The sequence below is a fragment of the Pectinophora gossypiella genome, chromosome 27, assembly GCF_024362695.1.
Source record: "Pectinophora gossypiella chromosome 27, ilPecGoss1.1, whole genome shotgun sequence".
NCBI lineage: Eukaryota > Metazoa > Arthropoda > Insecta > Lepidoptera > Gelechiidae > Pectinophora > Pectinophora gossypiella.
The window spans coordinates 6149014-6166029 of record NC_065430.1 but is presented as its reverse complement, the minus strand read 5'-3'; the positions used below and the strand labels follow the sequence as shown (position 1 = coordinate 6166029).

The window sequence follows — 17016 nt, the reverse complement described above, 5'->3', positions numbered from 1 at the left end:
TGTAACGACTACATACTTACATCAGTAAGTAACCGGGACCCACGGCTTAACCGGATCCACGGCTTAGGATCATCTTACTTTCAGACAATCAGGTGATCAGCCTGTTATGTCCTAACCAAAATAGGGATCACAAAGTGGTTTTTGTGATATGTCCCCACCGGGATTTGAACCTGGGGTCTCCGGATTGTGAGCCCAACGCTCAACCACTGGACCACGGAGATCGTTACGTTTTTCTATGACGTCACAGTGTGGTTTTTCATACAAATTCCATAGTAATTTCGTGTTTTAATGTTTAGTAAAAAGTAACTGATTTGACTGGTTGGCCTAGCCTATTGTTGCAAACTTCTACAATCTAACTCTTAGATTTTGTTTCTTTTTTCATCCCTGAAAATGGCCATATATTTTCATAATATTGAAATAAAACACAATATAATAGCAATAATAAACATAAAATTAATATTTATTAAAATTATTCACGATCATACCAATTGTTACACAACATTATTCACAGTTAATAGTAAGAAATTTATTATTTTAATAATTATTATTATTATTTTAATAGAAAATATTTATAATCGAATATCGAAATAATGTTTTCGACTAGATATAATTTATTGAATAATTAATTATGCTTAATATATCAAATAAGGAACAAAAAATGCGTTGCCTATTAGACCATAATTATTATCATTGGAAGAAATGCCGACATGTTAAGAAATGATAGACTGCAAAATTTGGAAGGCAAATAAGGACCATCTCACTAGCATTATCCCGTTTTCACAGGGTCCGTTTACATCTGACGATTTGACAATTTGACGTTTGCGCATAAAAAAGTAAGTGCGCAATGCAAACAAATGTTTTTTTAGGTGAATTGTTTTGATGTGGCCTTTTTAACCCCCAATTCTGCCACCTAAATTTGAGCTTGATGTACTAATAAGGGTTAGGCTCCGTTTCCATTGACGCGGAGATGAGCGGAGATGTACAGGAATCGACCAATCACCGTGAGGGAGAGAGTGACAGAGTGTCTTCGTTTTTCGCTCTCTCGAACGCTGTGATTGGTCAAATCCGCACATCTCCGCTCTTCTCCGCCCATCTCCGCGTCAGTGGAAACCCGGCCTTATTCTCAGCTAGGCGTCCTCATCATTTCCGCTGTCTTCGGAGACCTCTCCATCTCCAATGAACACTTCTTCTTGGGCCAAGTTGGGGAAGCGAGCGCTGCTGTTGACTTGCAGCACCGACGCCATGGCGAGCCCTGCGCCGAAGCTGTACTCGACGGGGCGGAGGCCCTCATCCACCACCTCGGGCCTCTCTTGTGGCTTGACTGCTGGAAGAAACAGAAATCTTCTATCGTGTGGGTTTTGAGGTGGAATACTAACCTCGGCAAACTTAAGGACGGAGTCCAGGAAAGTTCGAGCATAGAATAAGGAATAAAACGGCAACACTCCGCCCCCCACCAGCGGCTGAGCTAGGTTTACCTCACCCCCTCGAACATAGTTTAGACTTGAATCGTGAAGGCAAAGATTTACTTACAGTTTTAATATTTTTTATATATGTGACAAGCAATAGTAATTAAATACATTAGTCAGTAATTCACTTCATTTTCAATAACAAAAATTACGTCCTTGGAATGTTGGAGATACCACTTGAATGGTGACACTTACGTCATCAATGGGCTAGCAATGGCGGCTTGTCATAGGATTGACATACCTGGTTTGTATGAAGTGTCCGGAGGGTGGTTCGAGTTAATTATGTTAGAATGTGGGTGTAAGAATCTAAAATAGCTCACCTCTTTTATCAGGGAAATTCTTCCGTCTAGCCGCTCTGTGTTTCCTCACGTCTTTCAACAACGCTATCTGCCTTTCTTTGTACAATTCGAAATCACTCTCGGAATCTGTCGACGACGGCGATAGTTCCAAATCTTTCTTCGTAAACGTAAAGTTACGAGCGTCGCCATTTTGTTTTGTGTTATTCTTCAAAATGGATTCGTTTATCGATTGATTAATATTTTTATTCACAGCACCGCCTTCAACGTCGCTTAAACCGTCCGATAAATCGCTAAACTCCAATGTATCTTGTTTAGAAGAGTTCTTATGCCATTCTGTTATAAATGTATCGTTTTTATTTTTACAAAAAGTAATAATTTTGCTCTTCGCGTTCAATATTGAGTTCGCTTCGTACGAAGGAGATTTTATATCGCTTTCATTGTCGAACTTCTTTTTATTTAATTTGTAATTGTTTTTTAAACTGCAAGTGCTCGGTTTTGGCGATTGTATTTTGTATTTCTTAAACAATCTCCTTTTTGATGTCTTCTTGGGTATTTTTGTGATGTACCCTTTGCGTTCTAGGTACTCTTCTATTTTTATTTGTCTCGGGAATTCTGGTACTTTGTCTTTTAGTTCTGGCATGGTTTTCGCAAGCGCTTGCCGTTCGCGTTCCCTCATAACATCTTCTCTTCCGACTAATTTCCTTCTTAACTCATTCAATACTATTTTCGTCGTTTCCTTTTCCTTTTTCCCCGGCCCCGTGCTAATGTCACCACTAGGCTGAACGCGATCTTCATCGTCCTCAGTTTTGACGAAGTAAAAAACTTCGTCTCTCGCTTCCGGTTCGCGGTCTTCGATTTTCAAAATATTCTTGTCGTTCTCAATCAAAACTTCTGTCAAAGTTTGCGCCTCCTTAGGCCCGAACTTCATGAGTAACTTCTTAAGGCGAAGTTGCGACGATTGCGCCGTCGACAAAGACTTAGTAATATGCCCTATTAAGTTGTCAATATCTTTATTTAACATTTCTAAGTCTATCTCCTGTTTATGTAGTGCGCAGGAGTCTAAGAAAGCATCAAGATTGTTACATTTATTAAGGGCTAATTTAAGTTCTAGGTTAGCTCTGGCCACGTCTGAATGTACGTCGGAGTACGTCCAAGTATCATTTATGGCTGAACCTGGTTTTTTGGTCACGCTTTGGTCGGCGTTTCCGTAGTTTTTCAAAAGCCGGTACATTCTCTCTAGAGCCTCGTAATTTTCCGTGAACTCGTCTGTCAGATGGCGTATTAGAGTGTTGTGGATCCAGTATATGCGCTCGTTAAGGTTTCTGTACAGCTTCTGAGCGTGTATTGAGGGTATATAGTGAGCCATTGCTATGTGCTTCAGCAAAGTAGACTGTACAACTAAAAACGCATGGTGGATTTTCTGAAAAAAAAAAAGAAAACACAATTAAAACACATAATAACGGATTCTTACCGCGTTTAAATCAGGGATATGAGACTCCCGATATTTCGACACTGTTGCAAGTGCCATGATAACGGGATGACTGATGAGATTAGAGTGGAGCAGGTAGATCCATAATTTTCTACGGGCAGACATATCTGCCTACCCTCTTTCTTTGCCGCTTGTTTATGTATTTGATATTGGAATGTTCGCAAACTGATTTCAACGCGGTAAGAACGTATGTGTTTTAATTATGATTATAACCGCGTAAACGTAAAACAATATATAAAAAACAATATTCAAATATAACAAAAGAGATAAATTGATCATCATCATCTACCTAGCATTATCCTGTGTTTCACAGAGTATGCTTGCCTAACCTGAAGATTTGTCAGGTCCGGATTTTTTACAAAAGTGACTGCCTGTGTGACCTTCCAATCCGCGAAGGGAAAACCAGTCCCATACAGGTTAGGTCACATAATTCAGAAAATGCATTTCTCGGGAATGTGGGTTTCCTCACGATGTTTACCTTCACCGCTGAGCGCGTGATAATCATTTATTTGACTGGACGGATTATAGTGCAACAGTATATATTACCCAGACCTACGGGGTATAACGTAGAACCTTTGCCCAGGGATACGGGTGAAGACCTCAACGGTTGCAGAGGCGAAGATGCGAGCCATCGGTACGGCAGTTCAGGACGGAAGGGGCAAGTCACAGGCACAGGGACTGTAACCAGAACCTGACAGAGGGCAGCAGTAACTGTCAGTACTATTCAGAGGCGGAGGACAGGAGTCCTAGTATGGCTTTGTAATAGAGTACTTTGGGCGCCACCCCCTCTTGCGGGGCGGAAGGCAAGAGGGAAACCACTGCCCTATTTTCCCTAAAAAAGTAGCATGGTGAGTTTTTCGGAAAATGCTGCACCGACAAGAGCGTGGCTCTTAAATTGATGATGAGTATATATTACGATATTTATAATTAATTAAGGGCTTAAAAAATAACCTAATTTGAATCGATTTGGAACCGTAACTCTTTGGTGCAAGTCCGATACCGGTAAAAGAGTCACGACAAAATGATAATGATATTGCGAAGAAATTAAAAGTAAAAAAACTATGGAGAGCAACTAACTATAAGGTTGTCATCGTCGCCCCTGTCCACAGCGTCCCAAGCGACGTCACTACGCAGCCAGGGCGCGTTGCCAAGCAGCGCGGACGACGCGCGAGACATCGTCACAGCCAACTCTGACTGCTGCCGGCATAGCATCGTGCGCGTTGACTCGATCACTGATGATACTGACCCCCTGGAGACAAGTTATACAAAGACTGTTCATTATTGACCTAACATAACCTCACTTTTAACTTAACCTAACCTAAAAGAGCTTTTTATTTACCCTAGCATTATCCCGTTGCTCACAGGGTTCGCTTACCTAACCTGATTTGACAGGTCCGGTTTTTTACAGAAGCGACTGCCTGTCTGACCTTCCAACCCGCGAAGGGAAAAACCAGCCCAATACGTGTTAGGTAACATACCTCCGTTTCCTCGCGATGTTTTCCTTCACCGCTGAGCGCAACCTAACATCACTTAATACCAAGAAATATAGTTAAATATATAATACAAAGAAATCTTACAAACTTGTACACCATCATAGTATGCAAATAAAGAATAATTATTGAATATCATAACCTCACTTTCAACCTAACCTAATACCAAGAAATATAGTTAAATATATAATACAAAGAAATGTAATTTATTATTGATCTAACTGTTAGATCAAATGAAATGGGGTTATGTTAGATTCTAACATAACCCCATTTTTTAACCTAACCTAATACTAAAAAAATTTTTTATGGACTGAACCTAATCTAATACTAAGGAATGTTTATTATTGACCTAACATAACCTCACTTTAACTTTTTAACTGTTATTTATACAACAAGTTGCATTGACACAATCACCGATGAAGTTGATCCTGAACCATCCAGGACAAGGTCAAATAAGGTGTGAAAGGGACGTTAGGTTAGAACAGCTATTTATCTACACTACAACAAAACAACTTTTCTGGGTTCGATCGCGCATCACACAAAAACGATTGGACGGATTCAAACGAAACTTGGCAGTTTTATACATGAAAAGGGCCATCAACGTCTGCGATATAAATCATCACCGCATTTAGACAGGGAGTTATACTGACAGCTGCGCCCGCAGCGCGGCGCACTCCCGCAGGCAGGCGGCGGCGCGGCGCGCCAGCTGCAGGTACCCGCGCATGGCGCGCAGCAGCGCCGCCAGCGCGCCGCCGCCCGCGCGCCGGTGCGCCGCGCGCAGCGCCAGCGGCAGCGCCGCGTACGCCGCCACGTACGCCAGCGCCGACCGGTTCATGCTGCAACAATATGTGCCATGGCTTTATTAGCTGTCCGCCCGCGACTGCGCCTAATTACAATTTTAAAAAAGACAAATTTTCATACATACATCCCCCCTTTTTTAAACCCTTGGGGGAAGTTCGTCTTAGTGAGCACTTAAGTCCTTTTAAACTCGATAGATAGATACCATAGATATTTACTTTATTGAGCACAACGGACACAAGATACAGAAAGGCACAACAGGCGGCCTTAATGCTCATGCAGCAATAAAAAAGACACTCACGCTCTAGGAGGGAACATCGCAACGCAGAGGGAGACAGCAACAACAGAGGCGAGACGCTCCCCGCGCGTGAGCCAGCCGGAGGCCCCGCCCCCTGCCGCCAGCCACACCTCCGCAGCACCCGGAGACTCCTGCTCCACCTCGATGCTGTCTTCCCGGAACAGCAGCCCGCTCTCCAGGATCGAGAGTATGTGTTGACGGCTGTATAGGAGCTGGAATCATTACATTACAGGTTATGAACAATCTCTACAATAGTGTTCCGATAGCAACCACCATGGAACTACGGCCACCGTGATCCAGTGGTTTGAGCGTTGGGGTCACGATCTGGAGGTACCGGGTTCAAATCCCAGTGGGGGCCACATCACGAAAATCACTTTGTGATCCCTAGTTTGCTTAGGACATTACAGGCTGATCACCTGATTGTCGGAAAAGTAAGATGATCCATGCCTCGGAAGGCACGTTAAGCCGTTGGTCCCGGTTACTACTTACTGATGTAAGTACGTAGTTGTTACATGAGTCATGTCAGGGGCCTTTGGCAGCTTAATAGTAAGCCTGATGCCAGGGTTGATGAGGTAGGTAATGCACCTCACAACCCACACAATAGTATAAGGTTTCATAATTACCATATTTGGTCTGAACTTCATGAGAACCCATTTTCTAGATAGCACTGGCGGAGAGAAGTCCTGCTTCACGTACAGCGCCATCTAACGAAAAAGAAATTTATAACACAAAATTTAAAACTTTTTAAGAAGTTTGTTTTTTTTTTTCAAGAGGAAGAGGTGTAAAAACTTCTTGGACTAAAAACGTAGGAGATTGGTTGAAGGCGGAAATCACAGAGCAACTAATTCGCATTATTCGCATGACTGAAGACAGAACAACATGTGGACAAGTGGTCGCCGACCACCGGGATGGAGATGGCACTTGAAAAAGAAGATGTAGTTTAAAATAATTTACATAACTTTGTTTACCGGTGATCAGCTGATTAATAACATACAAATACCAGTGCGATTCTCCATAATATGAGTAAATTTATTAAGTAGAAGCGACAGGCCGGTCAATATTGTAAGCGGTAATAAAATAAATATGAAACCTTTACTTACATTTGCAAGCTTTTACTATTTTTTAGGCAAAATCCTGTTTTTCACGCATTGCTCACCAAAATTACCAAAATACATTTCTATATGTGTTTACAAAGATAGGTTTGTGAGAATGAAAACGTCAAACGTTCAAAATTTCCATGTGTTAGGTATTAGGTATTCCATAGAATTTATTTTGAACTCAACCCAACTCAACTTTTGAAAAATTATTGTTTTACCAAAATAATCAATAGCGTTAATTATTTATTTTTATAATTATTATTTTTCCGATTATTATAATTTCAATATAACGCTTGTTGTAAATATAATACATAAAGTCAAACACCTTTTTTACTCTTAAATTCAATTTCACCAAGGTATTAAAATTATTCTGCCTTCTCTTAAGTACGTATAGATAACTTTAAATGGATAAAATAAAAAAATACTGTAAATAACTTGTTATTTGGCCTTTACTTTGTTGTAGACGTAGGGCTGATAAGTTTTCGTGATGCAATTCATCATTATTATCCACCAATACCTAAAATTGTTGCGGGTTTCTTGTCTTATTAACAATGATGACATATTTTGTATACCCCGTTGGAGACTGTGGGCGTGAATTTATGTTTGTTATTATTTATATTCATTGTCGCACTGACATCAGCAACATTAAAATAAAAAAGTACCTACCTATCTACCATTCACGTCTGTGAAATCTATTGGGGTAGACAGAACCACATGACTCGCCGCTGCTGAGCCGCTGGGTGCGATTAGACGCTGTAACATAGCTTCGGTGACTCGGGCCGGCCTCATCATCACCAGCCCATTAACGTCCCCACTGCTGGGGCACGGGCCTTCCCTACGGATGGATAGGGAGATCGGGCCTTAAACCATCACGCGGGCCCAGTGCGGATTGATGGTTATTAACGACTGCCAATGCAGCTTTCTGTTACTAACTAAATATGGACTAGTTTCCGAAATAAATAATTTTAATTGAATTGAATATAATAAGGGGCGAAGCCTATTGCCATTAACCGGACACAAATCCTGGTGTATAACATAAACAGCCTATATACGTCCCACTGCTGGGCACAGCCCTCCCCTCAATCAAGCGGAGGGGGTATGGAGCATACTCCACCACGCTGCTCCACTGCGGGTTGGTGGAGGTGTTTCTACGGCTAATAGCCGGGACCAACGGCTTAACGTGCCCTCCGAAACACGGAATCATCTTACTTTTTCGGACAATCACGTGATTCAATAAAGTCCTTACCAAACAAAGGACAGTCTCACAAAGTTATTTCGACAATGTCCCCATCGGGAATCGAACCCGGACCTCCAGATCGTGAGCCTAACGCTCTAACCACTAGACCAACCACGGAGGCTGTTAATTGGTGTATATTGATTATATTTCAATATAGGTAATATTTACAATAGCTTCATCTGTCAAAGTACCTACTAGTTCCTTATTCTATGCTGGAAGCACAAAAGAGTCAAATTGTCTACTACAGGGGGGTAGGAATCACTAGTGGAATTAATCCAGCATCCGTGGTACCATATGACCGATAGATCAGTTTGCCTACTGACACTCGAAGCGTCAGTCATCTGAACGAGCGATCTACAGGACAGCGATCGCAGGAACTGTTTTACTGAGTAGACACGGACTCCATCCATTCCATCTCGTCCTTTGTATATATATCGAGCGCCCGGAAAACTTCAATACCGCGTTTCAGGATATTGCAGTTTCCCGCTCAAAATATAGCTTTCCACCTCCAGCATTGACTGCTAAAAGCTTTCGTAGAGCTATTGAAACCTTATTGCATTTGCAAAGGTTACAATTGATATTAAAACCCCGATTTATTCGTTAATTCCTAATTTATCGAGCCCTTTTGCTTCTGAGCTAGAAGGAAATACAGAGAGGGTTGCTTTCCACCCCTAAGAGTAAGCGAGGTGGAAATATCTTTGTCTCATTCACTCTTACAGCGCGCAGTGAGGAAAATCGATGAACGCTACGTCATCGGCGTCAAGTAGTGACGTCATAAATTGTGCTTGAATTAAGTATTTATAGTATTCCTGGAAGTGACATTTCTTTTGGTAGAATAATTTAAATCAATAATCTGTATTCTAGCACGCTCGACGAATTCAGGAAGCTGACACAAACGGAAGCAATCTTTAAGATTCAATAGGGTAGTTTTCAACTAGTGAAATCAGTTACTTTTTGCTAAACGTCAAAACACGAAATTACTACCTATAGAATTTGTAAGAAAAAGCACAATAATCAGCATTTCATAATTTAGCTTTCACCATAGAATAAGGAATAACTACGTATAGAACGGCAACTCTCCACTCCCCACTAGCGTCTACAACTACTCCGAATTTATTAACCATTTACTAAGTAAGTCTCCAATAACGGTGACACCGCTTTGCCTGGCTAAAAAGCACGGGAAAAAGCAAGCGTAGTAATTATTTTACATCTATGTTCTAAGCGAACATCCCCACGACGCGGCGGCGACGCGACTCAATACGATCGACTTCGAAACTACTGACGATCTGAGTATACCTAAGGTAGATGACAACCTAGGTTTATTTTTTAAGGACCTTTTTTTGACGTGACTTATTGTAGATTTGCCGCAGATGGCATTAACTACTTGGCCGGACAAATGGGGAGCGCTGAAGGCTCTCACCCGGTACAACGTTTAAGACAACAGGCCTGAGGGTGCCTTGTTGGGCGCGAACCTCGGCTCAGGGCGTCGTCTGAGAGGGAAAATATTTGAAAGAATTAATCGACCCTAGTGGGTCGATAGCGATAAGCGCTGAATGGGGGAAATCGTCGACCACGCCGGCGGGGTCGGTATCAGGGTCCTAAAGTCTTTGGTGTCGCGAGCTGATTGGCTGCCTTTATGGCTAGAGTAATCGGGTCGTCGGGATCGTATATTACGTCCTTCGGACGCCGATTTTTACGGAACATTAGCTCACGACAATTTGGGGTAGTCAGACCAATGTGATAGGTGAAAATTAAATCGAAAAAAATCAGACTCGGCCGGGATTTGAACTCACAGCTCTTCAAGCCGGGACGAGCGTGTTAACCAGTCCACCACCGAGTCCTCCTCCTGTCCATTATCCCGTTATTCACAGGGTCCGCTTACCTAAACTGAAGATTTGAGAGGTCCGGTTTTTTACAGAAGCGACTGCCTGTCTGACCTTCCAACCCGCGAAGGGAAAACCAGCCCAATACAGATTAGGTCACACGTACATGGGTTTCCTCACGATGTCTTCCTTCACCGCTGAGCACGTGATAATCATTTATGATACAAGCGTGAATTCGAAAACAAATTCGGCAATCATTGGTTTAGGCCTGTGCTGGATTCGAACCTGCGACCTCAAATGGAAAGGCAAGCGTTCCACTAACTGGTCTACCACGGCTCCAATGGCTATCTATTACTCAGATAATAGATTTAATTGGGCTAATGTCTATTTGATGATATCTGTATTCAAAAACTGGAATAATAGTATTTATAGTAGGTAAATTATACCTTTTAGTAAATGTAATTATTTCGTGGTTTATCTAAATGGATCCCAATACAGGATGTTCGTGACATCGTAACGAAAACTTTGAGGGATGATTGAACCCATGATTCTGAGATATCACTTGGATTTTCCGTCGCAAAAGTATGGAAATGAAAACAATTAAAAAACAAAAAATCATGAATTTCTGAGAGGAAATTCCACTTGATATCAACTCAGAATCATGGTCTGAATCTTCCCCCTCAGCATTCGTTACGGTGTCCTATAACATAGCTGCCTGTATGTACAGTCATGAGCAATATAATGTACCCACTTTAGGACTCTGTCGCACTAACATATTTGACATTTGGTGAAACTTACAGTTCAATTTGTCAAAAAAGTTAATGTGACATGGTACCAAAGTGTATACATATTAATGCCCGTGACCGTACTTGTACGGGGTGTAAGTGACATCGTCACGAAAACCAAGGGGGATGATTCAGCTCATTATTCTGAGTTAATATCAAGTGGAATTTTCCATTGCAAAAGTAAGTATTACAGAATTTAAAATAATTTAAAAAAAAACACAAAATGCAAAAAATGCAAATCGCAAATGGAATTCTATAGTCTCTGTCCGGTGGAAAATAGGCGTGAGTTTATGTTTATGTTAAAAAAACACAATTGGGTCGTTCTTAGATTCTTTTTTATCGACAATGATCTGTCCTTCGCTCTGCTATGTTATATGTTTTAGAATTTTATTTAATCTTTCCATTGTCCAAAAATATAGTTATCTTATTATACTTAAAATACTAGCGAAATACTAATCGGTTTCTCGATTAGTGATTAACGTAGCTTGGTTGTTTTTCACAAAATTCTGTGACAGAGTGGTAAATCGAAATGCTGTCTCCTATGAAAAGGGCCACTCTGTCACAATATATTTTGCAATGCGCCTGCAAGGAACAGTATATTACCAAGATAAAGAGAAACACTAAATACTCCTCTACAGACACATCTCTATATGATGTTTTTTTTTAAATATTTATTGCCGTTACTTATAATGAAAGATGTTAAATCCGATATAACGAGAAAATGACTTTTTATTGTCGATAAAAAAGAAGAACGACCCAATTAACAACTTAAATTTTGCGACGAAAAATACCATTTGTATTATCATCCCCCTCAGTATTCGTTACGGTGGCACTAACACCCTTGATGTTCAACACATGTTCAACTTATAGCATAATTCTTCTCTGAATTTAATCCTTCTGTTAGGGATAGTCTTATTTCGAATACCTATCCACCAGGAGTGTTTATAATCGGTAGGTAGAGTTCGTAGAGATACTTATTCATAAAGAACTTTCCAGACTATGTTCCTCAAAAGCAATGTAGATGGCTCTGTTAAGATTTTCCTTCGTTTAATCTTCTAATTTCATTGATAACAGACATAATATGCATATTTTATCTGTATTTTTGGGTATAAATGATGACCCTTTTTATTACACCCAGGCATAACACATCTTCCATCCATTATTAAGTATTCTGATCAAAATAAAGAATTCTCTTTATTTAAAGAAAAAAAATAAGAATAAGAATTCTCTTTTTTATCTTTTTTTTTAATGTGATCGAAATATTAAGCAACAATTATTTTTATATACCTAATTATTTTTGTTTCATACACGTGGCCACCTATGGACAAATATGGCGCCCAGCGGGGTGAGGGAGTTATAGAGGGGGGAAATGCATTATGCACACCCAGCTGCTCGGAAAAGCAGCTAGGTTACGTGGTGGGACTCTCACCCACTAAAACCCCCTCTGAGAGTGTAGTAGTGAAATATTCAATGAGTATAGAACTAGCTAATGGGATACTCCATCCTACCAGGGGTGGGGGGGGTCATGACTCCCCCCTCCTGGATCCGAACATGTTCAAAAGACATGCTTACACATAACATAAGATCACGCTTAATTCCAGCTGGGGTAAGCAGAGGCCACGGAATTCCACTTACTGCGATCCTGGCGCATTTTCGCTACTTCCAAAAGAAACTCAGAAATACTTGATTATCTTACTACGGCAAGATGAACGCTGAACCGAAGAAAAGAAAAACTAAACAGAAGGTAAGTAAGAAGGTACATGAGTTGATAAGAGCCCCGATTCCTGCAGACACGTACCTCCTAATTTTACTTTAAGTTACTGTCATTTTCTTATCCGCCGAAAAGGAAAGGGACGGATGATTGACAGCTCTTAATTTTAGGAAGAACGAGTAAATAAATGTATAACCCGGGCGAATCTAAAAGGTATCTCGCTGGTATGCAAACCGTTTGACGTGTGCTATCAAATTAATTCTGTCGGGTTATTGGCCAATGTAAAATTTTTAGACGGTTGTTTTAGATATGTGCTTAAAATTGACGTGTGTTCCATAAATTTTATGCTTGTCGATTACCCGTCCCTTTCCTTTTCTGCAGATAAGAAAATAGAAATAGAAATACTCTTTATTTGCTTTTGAAAAGGGTACATTAATAGATGGATGCTCATAAAAGTCTCTCCTTATCAGCTATCAACAATAGCATGCAAATATTGTTACATAAACATTTCCAATAATTATCATTTATATCATTTACACCACATTTATCCAATTCAATATTTTTGGGACTGATATTTTAAAATAAATGTAGATGGTATTTACAGGAATTAGCACCTATCTTAAAACTCGTCAGTAGTCCGTTCAGCACCAGATCGTCTTTTTTTTTTTGACGTGACTTATTGTAGATTTGCCGCAGATGGCATTAACTACTTGCACCAGATCGTGTCGCTTATAAATTGTATGTTTCCAAGAAAAAGGAAGATAAGAAACCAGGTTGCGACGCCAAGATGGTGTTGGTGATTGGGCGGTCGCTGCAGCCGCTTCGGCGGTCGTACATCGCCTTCTGCAAGGAGACCACACTGCATGGCCTCAAACACACTGTTGCTGATAACCTTCATTGGTTCGAACGGTAAATACAACCTGTGAACTCTCATAGACAAAACGAAATCGAAAAAGTCCGACCCGTGTTGAATAAAAATCATCATCCCCCTAGCATTATCCCGTTTTTTCACAGGGTCCGCTTACCTGACCTGAAGATTTGACAGGTCCGGTTTTTCACAGAAACGACTGCCTGTCTGACCTTCCAACTCGCGGAGGGTAGCCCAATACGGCTTCTTATATTATAATACCTCCGAAAATGTGGGTTTCCTCACGATGTTTTCCTTCACCGCTGAGCACGTGATAATCATTTATGATCTACACATGAATTTATATACTCCAAACGTGAGCCTATATTAATTAAAAAAAAAAGGAAGCCCACGTTGACTATCTGAAAAATGTTTCAGATAAAGTTAGTGATTATTTAGAAGATATGAATGCATGGGATTAACTGTTTGAGAACTGATATTAGACAGCTAAATTACTCAATTGTATACCAATATTTTATGTTTATTTTTATTTTTTTAAAGAACGTCTAGGGCCCTGTGCCGAGGTTTTTATTGCAGCTTCTTTTCCCCGGCTATACAGGTTGTGAGAAGCTGCAGTAGTTTTAGGCGGATGAGACGTTCGTTATGTAAAAATTGACGATTCAAAGTGTAACTATGTTACCAACTGAATAAAGATATTTTTGAATTTGAATTTGATGAATCAGAATCAGAATCATTTATTCAACGTAAGTAATTATCATGGATAAACTTGTTGAAGGTCAATGTAACATTTTTGAATTTACGTCATTTCGCAAGGTGTTATGGCTGAGGAGAAGAAATGACAAGAAACTGCAACAGCAACACATCTTTTGAATAAATAGGTATACCGTATTTTCCCCCACAGTTTCCTCTGGTTCATCCTGACGCTGTTCGCGTTTGGTGGAGCGGTGTACTGCGCGCTCAGCCAGCTGTCTCGATATAACTCTGAGCCCGTGGTGGTATCCATGCAGAGGGACTACCGGAGTTGGAGCACCACCTTCCCCGCCGTCACGGCTTGCTTCCTGGACAGAGTGGACCGGGAGAAGGCTGTAGAGTTCATTGAGACGTAAGGTCTTTTATTTTTTGTGTGAAAACATAAAAAACTTTCAACTGCTTGTCTCTCAGAGCCCTCAGCGCTCCCCATTTGTCCGGCCAAGTAGTGATGATTGTAGATTTGACATTTCGGCAAATCTCACTAGTTTAGTTTTAGTTTTAGTCACTAATTTAAGAGCCACGCTGCTCGGCGTAGCATTCTCCATGTTACTTTTTAGGGAAAAATAGGCCAGTGGTTTCCGTCTTGCCTTCCGCAGTAGGTACTCTGTTTGACGCGAGTGGGATGACGCAAAGAGAAGTTTATTTCAAACCCGAACCAGACAGAGGTCAGTAAGGCCAGGCGCGCACTACGAATTTTTCGCCGCACGGCAGAAAAAAAACAGCGGCATAATGTCGCACTCTAATTCTGTACCAAACAGTTTTAAATTACTTATATTGCGCGCACTTGACGGCTCTTTTCTGCCGCGCGGCGAAAAACTCGTAGTGCGCGCCTGGTCTAAATCTACAATATGTCACGTCAAAAAAATTTGGTTCTCCTCAACAGAAGATGGAACGTAACAGAAGATTCAGACTTGGAAAAGTTCCAGTACTACATGAGCTTCATCGACCTGGTGGCGGATGTGTCGTTCCGTACCAACCTGCAGAACTTCTGGAAGTACCAGACAGACGACACTGTCAGCGGCATCGATCTGCTGCAACTGGCCCTTACCGTGCACCCCACTCTGCCCCTGAAGGTCATGGTTTCCCAGGTCAACAAGGAGGTGGGTATGAGAAGACCGTTTTTTTTGACGTGACTTATTGTAGACCTACCGCAGATGGCATTAATTACTTGTCCGGACAAATGAAGAGCGCTGAAGGCTCTCACCCGGTACAACGTTTAAGACAACAGGCTTGAGGGTGCCCAGTTGGGCACGAACCTCGGCTCCGGGCGTCGTCTGAGAGGAAAAATATTTGAAAGTATTATTCGACCCTAGCGGGCCGATAGCCATAAGCGCTGATTGAGGGAAGTCGTCGACCACATCGGCGTGGTCGGTATCGGGGTCCTGAAGTGTTTGGTGTCGCGAGCTGATTGGCCGCCTCTATGGCTAATGATGTCTGTGTAGAATGAGGTGTTTTGTATGAAGTGTCCGAGGAGTGCCCTTATCCTGTATCTGCTGGAGAAGTCTCGAACTCGAGTCTCGAGAAATTCGCCTTGGCTCGAGATGTTTCTGATTTTAAATGATATAAACAAAACTACCCCTACGATAGAAAAAATCATCAAAACCGGACCAAATAATAAGTTAGTCTCTTCTTCTATCGTGTGGGTTGTGAGGTGGATGACCAACCTCATCAACCCTGGTTTCAGGGTTATTACTGAACCGCCCAGTAGAAACATCATAGTGTCAACTTTCAGGTCCAATGGATCCCAGTGATGACGGAAGTCGGAATGTGCATGTCCTTCAACTCGGAGTATGCCCAGTACCAGTTCATGTTATCGGACGTTGAGTGGCTCGGAGACGACCTCCTGAGTTGCCACTACCACAGTGGCCAGTGCTTCGTGCGGATTGACTCCATCAACAACGCTATTAGGGTAAGAAACAACGACTTCCGTGGTCCAGTGGTTGAATTGGGCTCACGATCCGGAGGTCCCGGGTTTCATTCCCGGTGGGAACATATCACAAAAATTACTTTGTGGGCCCTAGTTTGGTTAGGACATTACTGACTGATCACCAGATCAACAGCATAACATATCTTCCGAAGCACGGATCATCTTACTGTCGGACAATCAGGTGATCAGCCTGTAATATCCTAACCAAACTAGGGGGCCACAGAGGCTGTTAATCTACAATAACTCTGGTTTAAAAAAAAACCCTACTAATATGTCATAACGGGTTCTTACCGCGTTTAAATGGGGATATGAGACTCCCGATATTTCGACACTGTTGCAAGTGCCATGATCACGGGATGACATCCCGTCATGTTATGTGGTATGTGTTATGTGCTTTAATTATGATAATAACCTACTAATATGTGTTTATTTTTTAGTACTTCGTGCATTCTCCTTTCGAGATATCGACAGCGATTTCCAACCCTACTGGAGAAATAATGCCTGGTGAAGAGCTTATCATTGACTTCAAGGTAAACACATCGATTTGAACACTGTGGGCTTAAAATGCCACGTCGAAGCAATAAGTGTAAAAGTACCTAAGTACGCAATGCAAACAAATGTCAAAATGCAATATTGCTTTTTTTAGATGGACTGCTTCGATGTGGCCTTTTTAATTGTCCGGCCAAGTAGTTAATGCCATCTGCGGCAAATCTGCAATAAGTCACGTCGAAAAAAAGGCCTTTTTAACACACCCCCCCTGGAATCCGTATTATGTTCATGTCGATATGGCCACATCATGATGTAGATTGGCCAGGTCAAAACGTTTAGCGACAGCAAATAAATGGATGATTACTTCATGATATGGCCAAACGTTGGCAATCATATCGTAAAATTAGAGACACCCCGAGTCGAGGTTCGCTTCCAACTGGGCACCCTCAGACCTGTTGTCTTGTATTTTGTACCGGGTGAGAGCCCTCA

General features: G+C 41.5%; 2 protein-coding genes across 3 annotated transcripts; one reads left to right on the top strand and one right to left on the bottom strand.

Moving 5' to 3' along the window:
- Positions 1–430: 430 nt before the first annotated feature.
- On the bottom strand, positions 431–7055 carry LOC126378836 (uncharacterized). Of its 2 annotated transcripts, none has more exons than XM_050027267.1 (7): positions 6941–7055; positions 6464–6544; positions 5844–6052; positions 5395–5580; positions 4332–4503; positions 1787–3185; positions 431–1324 (listed from the first exon to the last, which is right to left on the bottom strand). In XM_050027267.1, exons 2-7 carry the CDS (start codon positions 6542–6544, stop codon positions 1128–1130), a joined length of 2244 nt encoding a protein of 747 aa, XP_049883224.1. In that variant the 5' UTR covers positions 6941–7055; the 3' UTR covers positions 431–1127. The 2 variants fall into 2 exon arrangements, with proteins under 2 accessions (XP_049883224.1, XP_049883225.1); XM_050027268.1 differs by having other exon boundaries at positions 431–1321.
- A 6714-nt stretch (positions 7056–13769) lies between these two features.
- Positions 13770–16586, top strand: LOC126378758 (uncharacterized). Its single transcript, XM_050027140.1, has 5 exons — positions 13770–13783; positions 14263–14463; positions 14995–15211; positions 15844–16020; positions 16476–16586. Exons 1-5 carry the CDS (start codon positions 13770–13772, stop codon positions 16584–16586), a joined length of 720 nt encoding a protein of 239 aa, XP_049883097.1.
- The last annotated feature ends 430 nt before the right edge of the window (positions 16587–17016 follow it).

Bases quoted from the DNA above. Each gene is read 5' to 3' on its own strand.
- LOC126378758 (XM_050027140.1), top strand. The intron at 15,212-15,843 runs GTGGGTATGAGA...GTCAACTTTCAG, and splicing joins TTTCCCAGGTCAACAAGGAG to GTCCAATGGATCCCAGTGAT. The intron at 16,021-16,475 runs GTAAGAAACAAC...TTTATTTTTTAG, and splicing joins CCATCAACAACGCTATTAGG to TACTTCGTGCATTCTCCTTT.
- LOC126378836 (XM_050027267.1), bottom strand. From the start codon at position 6,544: ATGGCGCTGTACGTGAAGCAGGACTTCTCTCCGCCAGTGCTATCTAGA. The intron at 5,581-5,843 runs GTGAGTGTCTTT...ATATTGTTGCAG, and splicing joins GCGATGTTCCCTCCTAGAGC to CATGAACCGGTCGGCGCTGG. The intron at 4,504-5,394 runs GTCAGTATAACT...ACTTGTCTCCAG, and splicing joins GCCGCGCTGCGGGCGCAGCT to GGGGTCAGTATCATCAGTGA.